This window comes from Canis lupus, chromosome 15, assembly GCF_048164855.1.
Source record: "Canis lupus baileyi chromosome 15, mCanLup2.hap1, whole genome shotgun sequence".
In the NCBI taxonomy this organism is placed as follows: Eukaryota; Metazoa; Chordata; class Mammalia; order Carnivora; family Canidae; genus Canis; species Canis lupus.
In genome coordinates, this window is record NC_132852.1 from 45,651,489 (window position 1) to 45,672,551 (window position 21,063).

A 21,063-nucleotide genomic window follows, 5' to 3' on the forward strand; every position below is an offset into this window, starting at 1 on the left:
GGTGCTTCTGCTCAAGGACCCAGGACTAGAAATCCAGGAAAGAAGACATATAAATAATTCTCATGCAATGGCATGAGTGCTAAAACAGAAGCCTATGTAAGATAGTGAGGTGTCTGCAGAGATTTTATACTGTACCATGCAGGCCACCTGGCAAAAGACCCACAAAGAAAGTGATAACCCAGAATGACCTGGGGAGGATGAAGGAGAGTTTATTAATTATTCTTAGGGAAAGCTGAGTAAGTACATATTGCATTGTGGTAATTTGTACTGACTTAATGTTTTTAGTTGCCCTACACTTCCCCTGTGTTTCTGTTGGAGCTTCCTTCTTTGCTTTTATCACTAGCAAAAGAGTGCAGGCAGGCTGAAATAGGGGAAGCAGATACTCAGATGGCTTGATTTTTCTTCCCATTCCCAATTTTTATTAAGAAACTTGAAACTAATTGCTACAAGGAAGTGTGTAGATTTGTAGGTGTACCTTTAATTCTATGATTGTCCTCATTAGCTTATTTGATGATTGAGTGATTTATTTCATACTGATTTTTAGGTAGGGTAAAAATAGTAAGGTTTTGTAAACAATATAGATACATTTTATTAGTTTTTTGGTGAGATTTAAACTGTTAACCCACAACTAAACACCTGCCTTTTCAACCCTATTACTAATTAAAAATTTTTTTTAAAAAGATTTATTTATTTATTTATTCATGATAGATAAAGAGAGAGAAAGAGAGAGGCAGAGACACAGGAGGAGGGAGAAGCAGGCTCCATGCTGGGAGCCCAACTCAGTACTCGATCCCGGGACTCCAGGACCACGCCCTGGGCCAAAGGCAGGCGCCAAACCGCTGAGCCACCCAGGGATCCCCTAATTAAAAAAATATTTTAAATTTTGACAGAAGTCAGTAGAAAAAAGTGAGATGCTCATTTTCTAAACTTGAATGGATGAAACTGTATTATACCAAGTGCTCAACTGAGTACTTTAGACTGTATTATTTTTAATGGATCCTTTATTTAGTATTATGGAAGCTTAAGTCATTTTACTACTAATGTACACAAGACTTTTTTTAATACCTTCCTAGCCCCACATTTGAATGCTCCTTTACCAGGTTTTCTAAAGAGATTTATTTTCCATTTGCCCCCTTTCAGCGATGTGCATTTTGTAAGCACCTTGGAGCCACTATCAAATGCTGTGAAGAGAAATGCACCCAGATATACCATTATCCTTGTGCTGCTGGAGCTGGTACCTTTCAGGACTTCAGGAACTTCTTCCTTCTGTGTCCAGAGCACATTGACCAAGCTCCTGAAAGATGTAAGTTTACTATAGATACACTTTTAAAACATTTATCAGTGTATTTACTTCAAATAACGAATGTTGTAAATTCCCTAAATGTTATTTTGCTTGTATTAAAAGGTAATATTACATAATCTTGATAACCTGAGGGATCTTTGCCAGAGATCCTTGGGGAGAATTTCTTATCACTAGTATCATTGAAGTTAAATCCTAAAAGTTATTTTCTCAAAATTTCAAAGACAGTTTGCATGTTTTAAATTCTGATTAAAAAACTTTTTTTAAACCACTGTAGAAATACTGAGTATACGATATTTTAATATGTACTGTAAAGAAAGCCATTTAAAAAGCTAAACAGTATTCAGTGTCTTCTGCACCAAGTTAGAGAATTAGAAGATAATTCACTCAGGTGTTATTTAAGGGTATGCATTAATAGGATTAGCAAACACTTTTGAAATTCTTGGTAATTGTATAGCCCTGATAATCATTATAGAAATCTCTGTTAGTTCTTCTTCTTGATTTATCTATCTTGATTACCTATAATCCTCAGTTGTGCTTTCCTTTCTTTTCCAAACAGTATTTTATAATTATGTGAAAATATTTGAAATTTGTTATACAGGAAATTATAATTCTTTCCTATCTTTATTGTCAAACAGAGATCTTGCCTTTTTCTTAGTATATAAGTTTCTAATGAGTATGTGTGCTTTGGGATTTTTCCCTCTAATAAATTGAGTTTCCAGTGTCATTGTGAAATCTCTGTGATGTTTTATTCAGTCTTTTTTATGTTACCTGTTAACCTCAGTGTTAGCTTTTATCTGTGTCTTAGCAATATCTATGAAAGCTTTTAAAAAATCTTTTCCAGCTATGTGAAACATAAATTTAGCTACCTCAGGCCTACACTTAAAATAATCTCAAATACAGTTAGATTGTATAATCGCAGAACCATAATTTCATCTTCAGTTAAAATTATTTTTGTTTACATGTATAATCATTTTGTCCTTATTCGATGTATAGACAGAAATTATAGGCAGGGCTGAAACGTCAAGTTGTAATTAGGCTAATAAGAATTTAAAGTTTCAAATATATATGGGATTATATACTTGAATCCGGGAGAAAAAGAACATTCATGCACAGCAGCCGTCATGAGTGTTATTTATTTTAAGACCTCATGTAATGAATTACTTCACACAGGTGCACCAAGTGTGCTGTCGGTCATCATAGTTGATTATATTCTGGGTGGTATAGTGCACTTTGCCAATCAAATGAAACAATAGTATGTGTATTTAAGAATCTGGGGGCAGCCCAGGTGGCTCAGCGGTTTAGCGCCACCTTCAGCTCAGGGCCTGATCCTGAAGACCTGGGATCAAGTCCCACATCGGGCTCCCTGTGTGGAGCCTGCTTCTTCCTCTGCCTGTGTCTGCACCTCTCTCTCTCTCTCTCTCTCTCTCTGTGTCTCTCATGAATAAATAAAATCTTAGAAAAAAAAAAAAAGAATCTGAATTTTCTTCAGTATTTTGTACTTAGTCATACTTTAGAACTCAGCAAACAACATACAAACTTTTCTGTGATCAAATTTCTATTATTAGATATTTTGTTAGTTAATGGCCATTCTACTTTCTACTGCACACTGTGTTCTAATAGGGTATACCTCATTTAATATTAGAGACCATAAATATTGTGTAAAGTAATGAAGTGTAAGGACTGAGGGGAGATGAGCTGCTGTCACTTACCATACGTACAATGAGAGGTCTCTGCTGGTACACGGAGCTAAAAGATAGACTGAAATTATTGGCACTGTGCCTTGTTCCAAAATAGAGTTATGGAGACTCATAAAAATACATGAATAGTAGAATAAAATAAAACTAAAAATATGCAAGGAAATTTGGCCATGGGAAAATAAGGATTGTATAAATATGAAGCTAATAGTGACATTGGTATTTTGGGAAATAAATGCATACTTCCTAGACCTAAGCCACAGACTTGGCTCCATAGCTCTCCAGCAATCAGCACAAAGAAGGGAATATGAACAGTGACTTGATTCATAATAATGTCGAAAGAATTCACTTAATACTGAGACTGTATATACTTTATACACTACAGCAAAACAAATTTTACAGGGCAGTTTCTTATAACAGCCCTCAAAATAAGCCGGTGGTATGAAACTGAAGTCCATCTGAGTAAATTCTAATCCTCAAGAATCTTAACCAGTGCAGTCTATATACACAGCTTTCTTTTTTTTTTTTTTTTAAGATTTTAAAATTTATTTATTAGAGACAGAGAGAGAGAGAGAGAGAGAGAGAGAGGCAGAGACACAGGCAGAGGGAGAAGCAGGCTCCATGCAGGGATCCCGACGTGGGACTTGATCCTGGGTCTCCAGGATCACACCTTGGGTCGAAGGCAGCACTAAACCGCTAAGCCACCGGGGCTGCCCTGTACGCAGCTTTCTGACCATCTATTTGTTTTAATCCAAGGATATAGAAAATATTGCAGGTAGAATGTATTGTAATTTACAAGATTATGCAATAGTCTTCATAAAATCTTTCATAAATGTTTCTAGTTGTCCTAATTGTGTATCATAGCACAAGGTATTATTTTTTAAAAATGGAGCTTAAACAACAGTGTTACTATGAGGGTTAAATAACAATCAATGGAAACCATGTAGAATTTTACCTTGTATTTATGAATTGCTTTACAAAATGGTAGCTATTCCAGCTCTTATCTAAGACTCAAATTATATATATAAATTGAATATATTACTTGATGCTGTTGGTTAAGAATAGAGCAATATGCTTTATAGTTAGCTGAGGTAGGAGTTGGATTGACATCTTTTTGTGAAAGTTGAAAAAAAAAAAGACTTCATTTGGGCAGCCCGGGTGGCTCAGCGGTTTAGTGCTGCCTTCAGCCCAGGGTGTGATCCTGGAGATCCGGGATCAAGTCACACATCAGGCTCCTGCTTGGAGTCTGCTTCTCCCTCTGCCTGTGTCTCTGCCCCCCACCCCCTCTCTGTGTCTCTCATGAATAAATAAATAAAATCTTAAAAAAAAAAAAAAAAGACTTCATTAGAAAGAAACCTCAGCAAAGAGAGAACCTGTGAGCCAGGCCAAGATTTTCATCAGAAAACAATTTTAGGATGCCTTGTCATAGATAAATGCCAATCCTGGCTTCATCATTATTTTCATGATGATGCAAGTATACAATGACCTTGTCTAGGAATTTTGCACTAAATATCCATCTCGGAGACATAACCAGGTATACTTACTGAGTAGTATTTTGCCTCTCAGGGAAAGCTAAATGGCTAGGAGCCAACCATGCAAGATCAGAGGAAAGGACATTCCAGAAAGTGAACAGATACTGCACAGGTCTTGAGGAATGGGCCTGACATGTCGTTGTGCCTGGAACCTAGTATCTCCTAGGTGGATGGTAGAGACAACATCAGAGCAAACAAAGACTAGACCACCTAGATCTTGTGAACAAGGCAAGGGTTTAGATATCCTGTCTGCAGTGAGAAGTTTTTGAAGCATTAAACGAGGCAGTGAATGAATCTCTTCATTCCCCCTGCCCCCAGTGTATTTACTTTCATCATTCAGTTTTGACTTCTCTTACTTCATTTTCTGGGTTGTTTTTGTATCTCTCTGTACCAAGTCCTGCTATGTTTCTATTACCCTAAATTTTGTTAGTCTCTGACCTTTCTTACCTACCTACCTGTCCTGTGAGCCAGCCTCTCTGGACAACATCCATGTTTCCTTTTTCTTGCTAGCAATTGCATTTAGTCCAGCGCAGTATCCTACCAGTAATGTAAGCAGAGATGATATGTGCTGTGACGTTGATGGAAGTTACAAAAGCTGTGTGGATGAAGTCCTTCGATTGATGCTGTCTGGCAGCAATTTGACTTTTGTTGCTCTTCACCAGTGCTTTTATTCTCCTGCATAAGCAGTGGTCTCACCTTCCAGTTTGACCAAGTGTCTCTGACATGGTCCCTTCTCGTTTAGGCTCAGTGTTCTTGTCTTTTCCTCCATCCCTTCTATTGTCACAGCTGTCACAGGACATGATCTTGTCGACAGGTGTACCTGCTGTTTCTTCTGCTTTTCTTGCTCCCCCTCCATCATTTAGCCTCTCCATTCTATGCCTCTGCTGGCACTTTGCTTCTTACTTTTGTACATGCATAGATGTTCTTCACCTTATTTGCCCTACCAGTGGGAGTAAATTTCAACTAGTAAAGAGCATGATCTTTGGAGCCAAACTGACCTGGATTTAATTCCTGCCTTCTCTTACATTGGCTTTAGCTTTGGTTTTTCATTCAATCTCTTCTGCTTTTTCAAGTGCTTAAAGAAAAAATTCACTTCATTGTTTGATTATTGCTTCAAACTTAATGTTTCTGTGGGACACATATGTATATATATGTCCATATGCTTATTTCTGACATGACACTTAAGCTATCCAGTATTACCATATTTTGCTTGCCCTCCAAAAGGCTTTTTTGGTATTTCTGTTATCTTCTTCCTGGTTGAGGAAATGGTTGGAACCAGCCTCATTTCTTGATGAAGTGCTTTTTTTCTATTATTATTTTTACAAAATGCACAGTAAATGTTTTTAGACTGAATGTATCATGTGAATGTTTTTCTTTGTCTAATTTATTACCAGTGATCCATATTAGTGGAACAACATGACAGTATTGCCATTAAGGAATTGCTGCAAATAATCATAGAGTAAGAAGCAATCTCTGGAAAAAAAAAAGAAAAAAAGAAAAAAAGAAAAAAGAAGCAATCTCTGCCACAGTGATATATACAGTTATTGTAGAATGGGCTTTGCTGTAAAAAAAAAGTGATGTGCAATAGAAATATAATGTGAGCAATATATATTTTTCTAGTAGTCATGTTAAAAAAAATTTTAAATTATAATTAATTTAAAAATACATATTTAGCCGTGTGTCCAAATATTAATATTTCAACATATAAGCAGTAAAATTTTTGAGATGTTTGACATTTTTTTCCTAGTAAGTCTTTAGAATCTAGGGTGCATTTTATATGTACAGCACATGTCAGTTTGAATAATCACATATCAGTTGCCCAGTAGCCACATGTGACTAGTAGCTACCATAGCAAGTTAAGTGGCAGAATAGGAAACTGGAAATTTTCATAGAAGCATTTAGACAGTGTTCCCTGCAAATTATAATAGAAAGATGAACTGCGTGTCATAAACAGCACAATATTTGCTTCAATTTCTATAAGTTTTGAGAGTAAGCAAAAATCAAGGATTAGTTTTTAAATGTACATAGCTCAAATGAGTAGATACTGGTACTCTTTTAGTATTAAAAAATTCACCCTATTGTGTCATTTTTATCAAAAATGAATTAATTTGTGACTCCATTTTTATGATGTTTCCATTTTTAAATTAATGATTTATTTTAAATGCCAATCAGAGAGTCATTAAAAGTGATTTTGGAAACAAGTTCTTCATTTAAGATATATTTAATAAGACTTGATTTGTGATAGGGATTTGAATATACAAAGTTTAAAAAGGCAGGGTCCCTTCCCTTTAAGGTTCATAGTATTGTGTTATAATTACTTGACTATATATAACAGTTTATTCTCAGTATGTGAGGAAAAGGAATATTCAACAATTGGATGGATGGATCTTTAGGTGTGGTAACATTAGGTATTCCAGGCTATGTGTGAGCAGAGTTTTGAGATCCTCTTTGGAAAGAACTAGGGGCATGGCACAGCACAGCAAAGGAACAAAATCTCAAGTAGTGGGGAACATGTATACAAGCATGCAAGCATTGAACAGCATGTTGTGTGAATGTGCATAGCAAACTGCTTGGTATCACCAGGAAGAGTGAGTGGTCATGAGATTCCATTGGAAAGGGAGGAAGGACTTTTTCTTTTTTGGTCTTCTCTGCTAGAAGATTTTGATCTTTTTTCTTTTAGAGTAAAAAGGGCGTATTGGTAAAATTTTAATTTAAGCAGAGCATAACAGATTCACAATTTAGAAAACTTACTCTTGATGTGTAGATGATGATTAGGGAAAGGTCAGATCCATAAGGAGGGATATTGTAATTGCCAAGGCAGAGTGGACTGAACTGAACTGTATAAATATAAGGAAAAAGGATATATAGAAAGTTAACTCAGTAAGAATTGGTGTCTGGTTGGATATGTTGGGTCAGGGAGGAATAATAGTGATATTATAGTCTGAGCCTTTACCCAGCTGGTTGAGAATATGGAGAGAGGTTTAGGTTTAAAAAATATTTTATTTTAGAAGTGTTGAGTTTTGAGTATTTTTAGAACATCTGGCTATTGAGGTCTAGTGAGACTTGAAAGTAACATCTTGTAGTTTAGGAAGAAGTTGGTGGCTGGTGATACAGATTTGGGAATCGTGGTGGTGTTTTTTTAACATGGGAATTGGTGTGATCACAAAGGGAAACCATGGGAAATTATTAAAAGAAGGAACAGGATGAAATCCCAAGATACTCCAACATATAGAGGAATTGTAGGGAGACAAAAGCTAACATAGGAGCATGAGAGGGAGGCATGGGAGACCTAAGGAGAAATCAGGAGAAAGCTGTCATCACAGAAGCCAAGGTAAGGGGAACTGTAATGTGGGAGTAGATAGTAATGGAAATTCTGCAAAGTGCAAATAAGATAAGCTTAAAGAAATAATCATTGGATTTCATAGATCATTGGTAGCCTCATGAGGGTAGCGCCAGGTGAATGGTGGGTATGCAGCCACCAGGGTTCCAGCTGGCAGTCCAGATATATCCCAGGACTTGTTTTTCTACTGCCCTCAAACTACAAATGGTTTTTTAAATCATTTTAAGAGGACTTTGAAATAAAAACAAAAAATCTGTATGTCAGAGGTTCTATGGCCTATAAAACCAGTTTGCCAAGTAAAAGGAATAGATTATTACTCTATTTCAAGATGCTTGACTGGGAAAAAAATAAGGTAGAAAGTCCTCATAGCCAAAGAGGACTGACCAAACCTTCAAAAAATAAAAGAGAGAAAAAGGTTCATGTATACAATTTAAAACAATCTTTAGATAATTAGTTAATCAAACCATCTAGTTGAGAACCTGAGTGTCACATATAGACATATGTATCATCGAATTGGTATGATTTGAGAACACATTATTTTTCTTATTGTGATATGCATAAGTTTAAGTGTGTACTTGGCAAGGCAGTTTATTCTTACATTTATTTTTTATTTTAGATGGTAAAAGGACCTAAAAAGTGCTATTTCTTTTAATTCATATTTAGGGATAGATGATGTCCATAATTATATAGTTTTTTATATCTTTTTACAAACTGGCAATTAATATAGATGAATATAGAATTAATATATGAAGTTTTGTGTTTGTGTATGAATATGTAGCTTCCATCTTTAATGTTCTCCTTCATATGATGTTTTCCAGTATTAAAAATAGATATTTGATCTGAATAAAAATCAGTGTGTTTATGCTTAAGAAGCATTTAATATAATCTTATTTCTTAAATTTGTCTTTTGACCTACCTTGTTAATTTTAAAATATATTTAACATCCAAATAAAATGGTTATTTTTACACACCACAGGGCATTTCTCAGTTGATATTTTCCTGTTTTGTTCTTTTCAACAAGTTTATGTTGAACATTAAGTAGGTGCCCAGCATCATCACCAGTACCAGGGATATAAAATTAGAGAAGAACTGCCTATGGTCTTAGGTAGATTGAAGCACAAATATGCAAAACTTCTATGATTAATGGAATTAACTTTAGATTAAATACATTACAGTGTTTTTACTGAGACCTTCTTCTGATTGGATATCAGTTCAATGTGGATAACCTCAAGTGTCTGAAAGATTTACCATGCAAATTCCCTTCAAGTGATTTTTAAATTGTAAAGTCAGAAAAATATTAAACTCTTATACAACAATTTCATTGTTTTACTGTTAATTATAGCAAAGGAAGATGCAAACTGTGCAGTGTGCGACAGCCCGGGAGACCTCTTAGATCAGTTCTTTTGTACTACTTGTGGTCAGCACTATCATGGAATGTGCCTGGATATAGCGGTTACTCCATTAAAACGGGCAGGTTGGCAATGCCCTGAGTGCAAAGTGTGCCAGAACTGCAAGTAAGTTTTAATTTCAACTCAAAGGTGTGTATTGAGATTAAGAGAGACCCTATTATTAGGTGCTAAAGGTTTGTGTAATATGATAAAGGTTGTTGGTACTGCGGCTATATTCATTCCCACTGACTTCATCATGTCTTTAAAAAATTGCTAGGTATTTATTAATATTACTTTGAAATAAGTTTAAACAAAAACTAATTTTAATAATTTTAAATTCCTCTGGTTGCTTAAAAAGCTAATTTAAATTTGCCAAACATTTTAAACAAATGATGTTAACAACTTAAAAAAGCATTAGAAAAATAAAGCAACTATTTTTGAGAGAGACTGGGGTGAAGATTTAATAGGAAAATAAACCTCTAATTGCAGAAAGTAGTTATGAGAGTGAGTGAAAGAATCAGTGATATGTTTGAATTTCCATTCCAGGAAGAACAGTTTATTCTAAGACTACTTAAAAACAAAACAAAACAAAAATAAAAAACCCAAAAACCTGTATCTATCTGAAAGAGGTTACCTCCAATCAATCGTAGTCACCATAATCCTGAAAAGAAGTACAGTTATTATTGTATGGCATTTAAACATTTGTAATGGGGTTATCTTTTTCTATTTGTTATATTCCATCCTTTGGTTATTCCTCCAATCTTTTCTGTGATTTTTGTTTTCCTCCTGCTACTAATTAGCATGATAATTTGGGGAAGTTATCTGCATCTATAGCAGTCTTCAAATTGTTTACAAGCTGAGGACTTTCGTAACAGGAGAAATCATGCCCACCCCTGCCATGATCAGTCTTTTATTTGTAATTTAATTTAATGACAATAAGCATCAATATCTTAAAATTATGTGGAATAAATAGGACCACATGCTTTTATATTTTGGTAAAAATTAAAATATCAGTAAACATTTATTTGATATCTTGTATCTGTGCCTAGTTTCTTGGGAAGGAATAAGAAAACTTGAAGAAAGATTGCTTTCCCTCTAAGATCTTTCCATGTAGCTAAAGAGATAAAACATAAAATTTTATATGTAGAGTTTATTAAATTGAATAAGAAATAACTGGAGGCCAACTAACCCATCTTCCTTTTTACTTCTAGTTGTCCCCAGGTTTTATTCAGCGGCTCCTCTCTCAGCTCTTCTTCTTTCATTCCCCAGTTTTTCTTTTCCCCTCCTCTTGAATTAAATTCTTAGTCTCTGGGAGTGGTTGATAGCCAAGAATCAAGGCAGAGCTCATGCTGTATGTAGGGCAGGGGCCCAATCTTTGGGGCACACATATGTTCAGGGAAAGAGTTTAGGTTTTTGACTACAATTCTTTTTTTTTTTTTTTTGACTACCATTCTTATTAATTATTACAAGATGATTCTTACAGCTGTTTATTTAGCACTAATGTTTACTGGATGTTCTAAGCTCTTCAACCAGAATAATTAATTCTCAGTGTCTTTATTGTTCACATTTTGTACCTGAAACCAAGAGGACTAAGCTTATTTTATTTAGGAATCACACAACTAGTAAAACAGTAGTCGAAATACAAATATAGGTCTGATGCCAAATTCGATCCACTTTTTTTTATATGACAATGTCTTTCCAATTCCCGATGCCAAGATTTGTTCCTTCCCATGCAGCATCACCTATCAGAGCTCCGTACCCTAGAATGTTTACTGAGATATTTAAAAAGTAAAGAGTCATTCATCTTGCCCTACTCTGCAGGAATCCTCACGTGACTAAAGCAGGTTCACCATAGGTGAGCATTCAGTAAGGATAATCCTGTAGGGACCTCAGGAAGATGGCTGTCTCATCTAGGGGGGTTATCTCTATCATTATCTGAGTATAGACAAAACAGACACTGAGGAATTGATGAACTAGGCAGTTCCTAGGACTGATTCTTCTCATGATTACTTATGTTATAAACATAAGTTTAAAGATAAGGCATCATTAATGCTATCTTATTTTTTAGACAATCGGGAGAAGATAGCAAGATGCTAGTGTGTGATACGTGTGACAAAGGGTATCATACTTTTTGTCTTCAACCAGTTATGAAATCAGTACCAACCAATGGCTGGAAATGCAAAGTAAGTTGTTTATTTTTTTAAGAAAAATATCTTCATCTGTATGCTTCTTATATAGAGCAGACAAATCGGATACCTATTCAAATATATACATTATCATCAACTTTTTAAAGAATAACTTTATTGATGTATAATTGATATTCAGTAAACTGCAAGTATTTAAAGTTTGTAATTTAATTTGACACATGTACATTTATGAAACCATCATCACCTTCAGGATAATGACCACATTCATCACCGTAAAAGTTTCATGGTGTCCTTTGGGAATCCCTCTTTTCCAACTGTTCACCCATTCCCACCTCCCCTCTTGTCTTCCAGGCAGTCTGCTTTCACTCACCATCAATTAATTTGCATTTTCTAGAGTTTTATATAAGTGACATCCTATAGTATATACTCTTTTTTTTGGGGGGGGTCTAGCTTTTTAAACTCAACATGATTATTTTGAGAATCAGCCATGTTTTTGTGCATATCATCAGTGATTCCTATTTATTGCCAAGTAGTGGCCATACCACACAGATTGTTTATTGACTCACTTGGTGAACATTTGGGTCATTTACAATTTTAGGCTATTATGAAAAATGCTATTATGAACATGTTAACATATGTATGGTGCTTCATGGCTTAGAAATTGTTTTGAATGATTTATCTTTAATCTTCCCAGAAACTCCAGAGATGTAGTAGCCCCATGAGGGTACCAGAACACACAGCAATAGTTTTAAAATCCGTTAACTTAAAATGCAGAGGTAAAATACACTACATTTTGGTGATAATATAGTGATTTTTTTAATATAGTGATTTTATATGTACATCACATTTTTATGTGTATAAGTACACTTGTATTAAATATTTGGAATCATACTGTATATGTATACTGTCCCTTCCCTGTCGTAGCTTTAGTAATTCTTTACTTAGATATTTATTTTATAGATGCTGTTTAAAGTTTCTTTTAGAGTGTTAGAGAAGGTCTGTAGACATTTTTCCATTGCTCAAGATACCAGTCTTTCTGCTTGGTGTGACACTTTTAAGATGTATTTTCAGTTATTTTTATTTTTTTCTGGATATTCTTTTAGTCAGTGATTCTCCCTTCTTCCATCTATTTTGTTATTTGCATCTTTATGACCTTGAGATGTTCTATGCTGGTCTCTTTATGCTTTCTGAGGAATTTACTGAGGCTCTTTGATCTGTACCTCTAAACCCTGTTAAGTTGGGCAACAATCTTACGTACTGGGCAAAGTTATTATTAGTACACTACCAGGTAAACAGTAACAAATTTAAGAAGTATTTGTCTGTGGAAACACAAAATATTTCAACTCTTAAAGTGAAAGTAGAAGAACAAATCAAATTTATCTTTAATTCTCAAGTGATTAAATAAAACTAATCTCTTTTTCCTGTTTGGAAGATATTTATAAACAATATTCACTATGACTTTCCTTTAAATATTCTCTAGAATGGATCAGTCATAAAAGTAGTACATGTGCTTCGTTTTGGAATCTATATAGGTAAACTAATAAATTCTAGGTGAGGGCTGGTGCAGGCCCAGTGGTTAATCATCCAAGTTTACTTATTTGTAGAAACAGAAAAGGGACTAAAACTCAGGTTTCCTGTCTTTATAATGTTTTATCCTGTATATGATGCTCTCTCCTTATGCTATCGTACTATACCTATGTGAGTAGCAGTGCTTTTCTCTCTAGATTAAATAAGAAATATTTCTTGATCTAATTTTCTTTTTGTATTAGGGTGTAGATCTCTAAAGACTAAAGACTCTAGATCCACAAGCCATCTCTATATATCCCCCAGGTTGAGTTTTTTTTTCTTTAATTATATCTAAATTTTCTAGAACAGATGTGAAACCTAGGCATAAACTTATTTTTATCTTCGATAATTACACTTAAAATAAAACTAAATAGGATTTATAAAGTAATTACAAATTTCATCTGACATACAGTTTTGCTTTGAAACTAAATTGCCAAGATTGGATTTAATAAAAGGATATTTTCTTGTGCCCAGTTCAGTGTGTAAGCCTTTCCTTTGGCTTTAATAATGTCAGTACATAGAAAGCCTTTTGTATTTGTATAAAAATAGTATTGATAATGCCATGACCCTGTTTACTAGTTCAGAATAATCAGACCTGAAAGTGCCAGCAAGCAGTATTTCAACATTAGATGTAATGAAGTGTCATTCAGTAACCATACAGGTTTTTATTCATGAGTGCACTATTGTGATACAACTGAAATCTGTTCTAAATGGGAATTAATCCAGTTATTTCTAAAACATGGAACATTAGTTCCTTATTTTAAGTTACTGGTATGTTGTTCACCCTTTAGCCATTGTCTTGATGTTTATGAAGATAAGAGTCCTCTCTGCTGGCTCTCTGGATGCTGCCATGTATCCCTGTGCCATCCAAACATCTCATTTTTTCTACCGTAATTTTACTGTGTAAAATCTTGCATGTTTTGTACCTCTTTGATGGCACCTGGGACTAACATGATAAATACAAATGCTAAATGCAGGTATTAAAATCTGCATTGTGGTACCCTCGAAGGTCTGTTAAACTTTAATTTTTTTTATGCTAGCATTTCTATGAAAACTGAACTTTTCGGAAAACAGCCCTCCCAGACTGCGTCTGTGGTCTTAGCATTCTCCCACTCTTCTCCCAGTAGCATAGAAACGGGCTCCTGTTGCCCATGCACCGCCTTCTGTGGACTTAGGGCAGGCTTCAGGGAGGTGGGGTGGAGTGAGCTGCCTGAAATGGTCCCGGGGCCCCGAGGGCCAGGGTCAGCCTCCAGGTGGAGGCTTCCTGGGCTGCTGAGATTAAGGGCTGTGAGGTGGCGCCAGCCAGAGGCTTTCTCCAGAAGCTGGAAAGGCGTTCCGGACACGAGAGGGGTGTGTGGTGGGGGGGGGCGGGTGACTTGCTGTCCTAGGAAAGTCCTGGAAAGGGGGAGAGTTCGCCTGGAGGACCCCGCGGATGGGGTGCGGGTGTGGGGGTGGGAGGAGGCACGGACGGAGCCGAGCACCTGCGCCAGCGTCCCGCCGGGTCAGGGGCACCTGGAGCTCGCGGCCCCACCTGGTTCCAGGGCGCTGGGCGGTGCGGCGGGTGCGGCTGCGGCCCGAGGGTGGGGCCTGGAGGGGAGGGGCCCCAGGCCCGCGGGCCCGCGCTTACCGCCCTCACGTGGGGCTCGGGGCAGGCGGGGCCTGCGGGCGGACCGGGGGCGGCTGCCCCGGGCCTCCGGCGGTTCCGGCTTCTTCCTGTCTGCGGCCGGTGCCTTCCCGCGTTCTCCCGTCCGCACTTTGGGCTGCAGGTTGGTGCGTGTGTGCGTTCGTCTTCTCTACACACTTTTATTTGCCTTTCTTCTTTTTCTGAAATAGGAAGTTGAATTCGTAATTCGTTTTCTTTACTAAGGAAAAAAGTATATTTTAAGACTATAAATTTACCTTTGATTATAGCTTTGGCTGCAACCAGATTCGTTTTAATTGTAGCTGTCTCTGCGTACATGTAGCCTAATCACTTTATCTTTTGGGTTTTAAGTTGTGCTTAAGCATGTTAATTTCTGCTTTAATTGTGTGTAACCCAGCATTAACCAGTGTGGTTTTCTTTTTCACAAATATTTTCATAATTGAAGTAGTGACTTTAAGGTGTAATATTTCTGTTTATTTTATTTAGCTAGATGAAGTCCTTTTTATTTTTTGGCTACCTGATTCGACAGTGTATTAGAATGTAGATGGAGTTGACCACTACAGTTTTCCTCAATAATTTCTCCTTGTATTTTACTTTTTCTTTTTGTGAACTGAACTAATATTTTTTGGTTGTTATTTGGCAGGTATGTCAGGGTCAGTGTTGATGTGTTGTGCATTTTTATCAATATAAAGTTACCTTATTGTGTAATGCCCCCCCCCCCCCCCTTTTTGGAACCAGCTATTTTTGTTTGCCCATCAATATGGCCTCCTAGGGCTTTAGTTTTATCAGTTGAATGTAATGTTTTCACATCTTTTTATTTTGGGTCCTTGTGTGTCATTTTAAATTGTGTGTGTGTGTGTGTTTGTGTGTGTGAGGTTTAATAGAGTTAACTATTTAGATTAATGGTTGCAATTGAAATGCTAGATTATTTTAAGACAGAATAGTTCTTTTGATTTCCTTTCTGTTTTTCCTTTTATTTCCTGCAGCGACTTGCAATTAAGAATTTTATTTTGTGTTAAGTTATACTTGGAAGTATGAATGATTTCTTCTTCCACTTAGTAAAAATGGAGAAACCAGAAATTTCCCTTTTCCTTTCTCTTCCTTCTGTTTTTGATCAACTGGGAGACTGTAAACCTTTGTCACTTTTTCCTTGCAAAAAAAGTATTCTCTGTATAAGTTCCAATCTCTAACCCCCCAGTCTTTTGGATTCTTGATTATGCTCCATTAAGGAATAGCAATTTTTCTGAAATCCAGCATATCTGAAAGAGACTGTTGTCTTCAGGCTACTATAAGAACTTGGTTTGGTATCATTTTGTTTTACAACTTTTTCAGTTTTATGCTGTGGAAACATTTTTTTTCCTCCAGTTTTCCCATTTGTGGTATCACAGAAGAAAAATACCTTTGTTTTGTTTTGTTTTACATGTTCACTTAATTATAATCCTTTGTTCTACTTAAGAGCTTTAAGATCGTTATTTTTGTCAGTTCTTTGAATTTGTTTCCAGGTTGTGTCTGATTTTGGTTCTACATTAATTAGTTACCTAGAACATGTTGACCAGGATCAGTCTCTCTAGTCAGGCCCCCAAAAAAGGTCTAAAGAAGAGTTGGTTAACTTAGCCTTTTTTTTTTTTTTTTTAAATATTTGCCATCTTTGCAGTTTCTTAAATAATGTTTAGTAACATCTAGATAATTTTGTTTCCTGCTTTTAATTCATTATCTTCTTTGTTATGTTTTTCATTATCTTGGAAAATGTCTTCAGAATTCGGGGTTTATTTCCTGAGGTTCTCTTTTATCTTTGTCTCACTCTTTTACTAATTTGCTCTCTATCATAGTCTGCTATGCTCTATCACAGTGACTAAATCATGTATAATATTGCTAAGAATACAACTGGATAGTTAAAAAAAAAAAATCTGTTCTATGGAGGTATATAATGTTGTGAAAGATTCAGCTGTGGAGCCAGATCTCCACTTTTCCAGTTACTAAATACAGGAACTTTGGCAAAATATTTGACTTCCTTAAGCCAGTTTTTCCCCTGTAGAGAAGGTTAGTAGAACTTACCTCATCAGGGTGTTGGATTTAGTAAGATGATGCCTATAAGGTGTCCCTTGTTATGTCTAAATTAAATAGTCAAAGAATTATCCTAGAGTTTTTCATAGGCTTATCCACTGAAGAATAATTCTCTTCCTCTACTGTTAAATTCTCATAGATGTCTATAGTCTTTAGTCATAATTCGTTCATTTATTTAACATTTGAAGGCCTACTGTGTGCAAAGCACCGTGGTGGAGGCCAGAGATGAACAGGCAAATAGGTCTGCCTTCATGGGGGTATCAGACTTGTGAGGCTGCTCACACTGACGTACAGGTAATCTTTTCAGGAACTTTGTTTTAGTCCAGTCATTGTCAGGTTAGGTTTCTTTTTCCTGTTTCTCTGTCCAGAATGCTTTTGTGTTGGTATATCATGATTTTTAAAAAACGTTATTTTGAAATAATTTCAAACTTTAGATGTTAGAAAAAATAGTACCTGTATACCATTTATACTTTTTACCTTTGTTAGATTTTAGTATCATTGTGTGTACCCTTTCTTCTTCTTCCCTCCCATCTCTGTTTTTTTGCCCTGAACCATTTGAGGGTAAGTTACATAGACTGTGTCCCCTTTACCCCTAAACACTTCAGTGTGTATTTACTGTTTTTTTTTTTTTTTTTTTTAAGATTGTATTTATTTATTCATGAGAGACAGAGAGACCTAGGCAGAGGGAGAAGCAGGCTCCTTGAGGGGAGCCCAATGTGGGACTCCATCCTGGTACTCCGGGACCACACCCTGAGCCACCCAAGTGCCCCTGTATTTCCTAATAATAGGAATATCCTTACATAAGCAAAGCACTGTTAGCAACTTCATACGTTTACATCAACATAAGTATTTTCGTCTAATCTATTATCCATATTTCAATTTTGTCACTTGATATAACATCCAATATAGCATCTCCTCCACCCCCCCACCCCATATAGGTTCCAAGATCCACTTCTAGGGTAAGGTACTCTTTTTGTTTTTGTAGTTTTTTTTTTTTTTTTTTTTTTTTTTTAAGGTACTCTTTTTGGTTCTCACTTTGGACTCCTTTAATCTGAATTTCCTGAGTCCTTCTCTGTCTTTTGGATATTGACATTTTTGGAAGGATACAGTTCTTCCCCACATAACCTGTTTGATTTTTTTTTTTCTACTTTTGTCTGATACTTCTTCACAATTATATAGAGTTTTGCATTGTTGGCTGGAATACTGAAGTAGTGATGTGCTTCTGCTAGAGGCACCTGGTGCTCATCTCCCTCATAGGTGATGTGCATTCTGATAATTTGGTCAAGCTGCTGTCAAATTTCTCCTTTTTTTTTTTTCTTCCTTTTTTCACATCTAATAAAAACATTATATGAGAAGATATTTAAGATCATGTGACTATCTTGCTCCTCAAATTTTCCTCCAAGATTTTAGAAACCATTGCTTCATCATTTGTATGTGTTGGTTGTAAAATGGTGCTTTTGCAACTCTAGCATTGTTACATATGCCAGCGCTCTGCACCTCTGTTGTAAACAGGAACTCTCCCTTCTTTTACATGTCACAATTATTTGTTTATATTGTCAGTATTGACTGAGAAATTCCTACTGTCCTCAATAATTCATAATTCTTTATCTTATTTGTTCTATACTCAGATTGTCCCATATTTGCCTTTGGTAGCTTCTGTGGGCTGCCTCCTATGCTTTTGTGACATGCCCTCACCATTTATTTGAGCATTTTGTTACATTTTGGCATCACAAGGTGTCCCAAGCTCATTTTCTACCTCTCTGCCCCAGCCCAGGAATCGGCCCTCTTTTCCAGAAGTAGGTCTGGTTCCTTTAGCGGAAAATGGGTCCTAGGTGTGCTCATTGCTATGGGAGTGTTTGCCTCTTTGGCTTTTCAGCAGATGGGGCAGGAAATGCATGCATGTATTTACACACACACTTACATATACAAATAAATGGGCTGATACTCACATATGTACATAACTTATAAACATTAATTCTCTGTAGAACAGTTTATACAACTGAGTTTTGAAAGCATATTAATATCCTATATAGTCAAAAACTAAAGGGGGAATAAAGTCAATTACTGAGAGCAAACCCAGGTAGTTTTGTTTATTCGGTTGGACAGTTGAGTAAATGTGTTAGTGTTGTGGGGACTAGAGAATAGCTATACAAGAACGGAAGAAGGCAAGAACTGAGTGGGAGGGATCAGAATTGGAGTTACTGGTATAAATTCATTATTTATAAATTATGTACATGTGAGTATATATGTTAATTCTTACCCCTTGAGCCCCAAATTTTGTATCCTGCTACTTTGTTAAATTCTTTTATTGAATTTATGATTGATTCTCTAGGATTTTCCAAATATACTCCCTTGTCATCTACAGATAATTTTGTTCTTTTACTATTGCACTGCCTCTTTTCATTTGTTTCAATGTTTACATTGGCTTTAGAACCATGTTAACTATATATATAACCAATAGTGGAAATAGGTGGCATCCTTGCTTTGTTCCTGACTTTAGTGGGATTGCCTCTATTTAACTAGGTCCCCCCAGTTAAGTAAAATCCTGGCAATGTGTATGTATCACATTTAGAAAATACCCATCCATTTTTATTATCTGAAGAGGTAGATTTTTTAGGTACAGGTTTTGACTTTTTTTCCAAAAGCTTTTCCAGCATCTATTGAATTTAGTAATTTGCCTTTTATTTTCAGACATAATAATATGCCAATTTTTAAAAATAGATTTTCTTTCCTTTTTTGTTTTTAGAGAGAGAAAGCACAACTTGTGGGGGGCCTGGGAGTGGTAGAGGGAGAAGGAGAAAGAACCTCAGGCAAACTCTGCACTGAGGGCGGAGCCTGATGCCCAACACAGGGCTCAATCTCACCACCCTGAGATCACAGCCTGAGCTAAAATCAAGAGTTGAACACTTAACCAACTGAGCTACTCAGGCGCCAGACATTTCCTAATATTTAACCATTCTTGCATATCTTGTATAAACTGCTAATACTTTGTTCAGGACTTTGCCTTGATATTTATGTGCCCATTTGTTTTAAATCTGTAAGACTTGAGCAATTCATGGTAGGGTTTCTATTTATTTAATAATCAAATCTTTCAAAAAACATAGAATTCCCCTTTTTCCAGTGTTTAGGTTAGAATTTGGGGTGGATAACGAGAGCTCACAATTTATCAGCTGTGTGCCCAGAATTTAGGTTGGTTGGCCAAGGGTGCAGCAGAGGGTGATGGTGGGCTTCTGGCAGGCCTTGCACTCCACAGACAGACAGTTCTCCTTTGGTAAGGATAGTGCCGTTCTCTGTTCTGAAAATATGAGAAGATGTAATTGGATTTTGGCATGGATTTTACTATAATAGTTTCACACTCTATAAGACATTTGGAGTGGGTCATGATCATTCTTTAGTGTGAATTCTTATTTTTACTTCCTAAGCTACCTACAAACAAATGAAGTAGCTTAGAAGCACCAATTTGTTTACACAATGCAGAGTCAAATACTTATTCCACACAAGCTACTTCCTGATTCTGGAATATGTTTCTTTTTTGAAGTTTGGGTTGCTATGTTCTTGGTTTTCTTCCTTCCCTCTTTATGTTTTCTTGGATGTCTCTGGGCCCTATTTACATTTTCCTGGAGCTTTTTGTGCAAATTGAATGATGTCTCATCAGATATTTAAAACACACTGCTTTTTCAGAAACATATACCCTAAATTAGTGTCATGAAAATTAAAGCTTAATGTATAATGTGCAAATGTTTCATTGATTTCAGAAAGGTTCACACCAGAACTGCAATACAAATGCATAACAAACTGTTTTTGTTTTCATTTTTTCTGGTGTTTAGAATTGCAGAATATGTGTAGAGTGTGGCACACGATCTAGTTCTCAGTGGCACCACAATTGCTTGGTATGTGACAGTTGTTACCAACAACAGGATAACTTATGTCCTTTCTGTGGGAAGTGCTACCATCCAGAATTGCAGAAAGACATGCTTCATTGTAATATGTGCAAAAGGTAAGAAGATCTAGTTCTTCCATTGAGTGATCAGTTCTCCTATCATGTGATCATTTGTGCTACCATCTATCTTTGAGTTCCAAGCTTTTATCACTCTAATGATCCTTTGTGTACTGAGTAGTGTTAAAGATGAAATTAAATTACATATTTAACGAGTCTGAAAGGCATAAGGAATTGAATGGGTAAAAGACCAGAGACAAGCATTAGGAGGGGAATGTAAAGAGGAAATGACTTAAAAATATGGAAATAAAAAGATGTGAGCACCTTTAATGACCTCTGAAAATGCCAGAGGTCTTTTCTAGAGCCATCACTAGTTGCCAGTCTCTGTAACCTCTCTTCTGTCATCCTTTTAACCCTTTCTGTATCCACCTTTTTTAGCAATTGCCTCTT

The 21,063-nt window shown here is 36.1% G+C and overlaps 1 protein-coding gene across 22 annotated transcripts in view; it reads left to right on the top strand.

Moving 5' to 3' along the window:
• Positions 1–21,063, top strand: part of KMT2C (lysine methyltransferase 2C) — a 284,203-nt gene that overhangs the window by 158,376 nt on the left and 104,764 nt on the right. For 21 of the 22 annotated variants that reach the window (XM_072776881.1, XM_072776873.1, XM_072776879.1 and 18 more), the window contains 4 exons: positions 1,141–1,303; positions 9,212–9,383; positions 11,326–11,440; positions 20,504–20,673. In XM_072776881.1, the coding sequence (XP_072632982.1) occupies positions 1,141–1,303; positions 9,212–9,383; positions 11,326–11,440; positions 20,504–20,673 (620 nt within the window). The remainder of the gene's footprint in view (positions 1–1,140; positions 1,304–9,211; positions 9,384–11,325; positions 11,441–20,503; positions 20,674–21,063) is intronic. The other variant, XM_072776894.1, reaches the window with a different exon arrangement.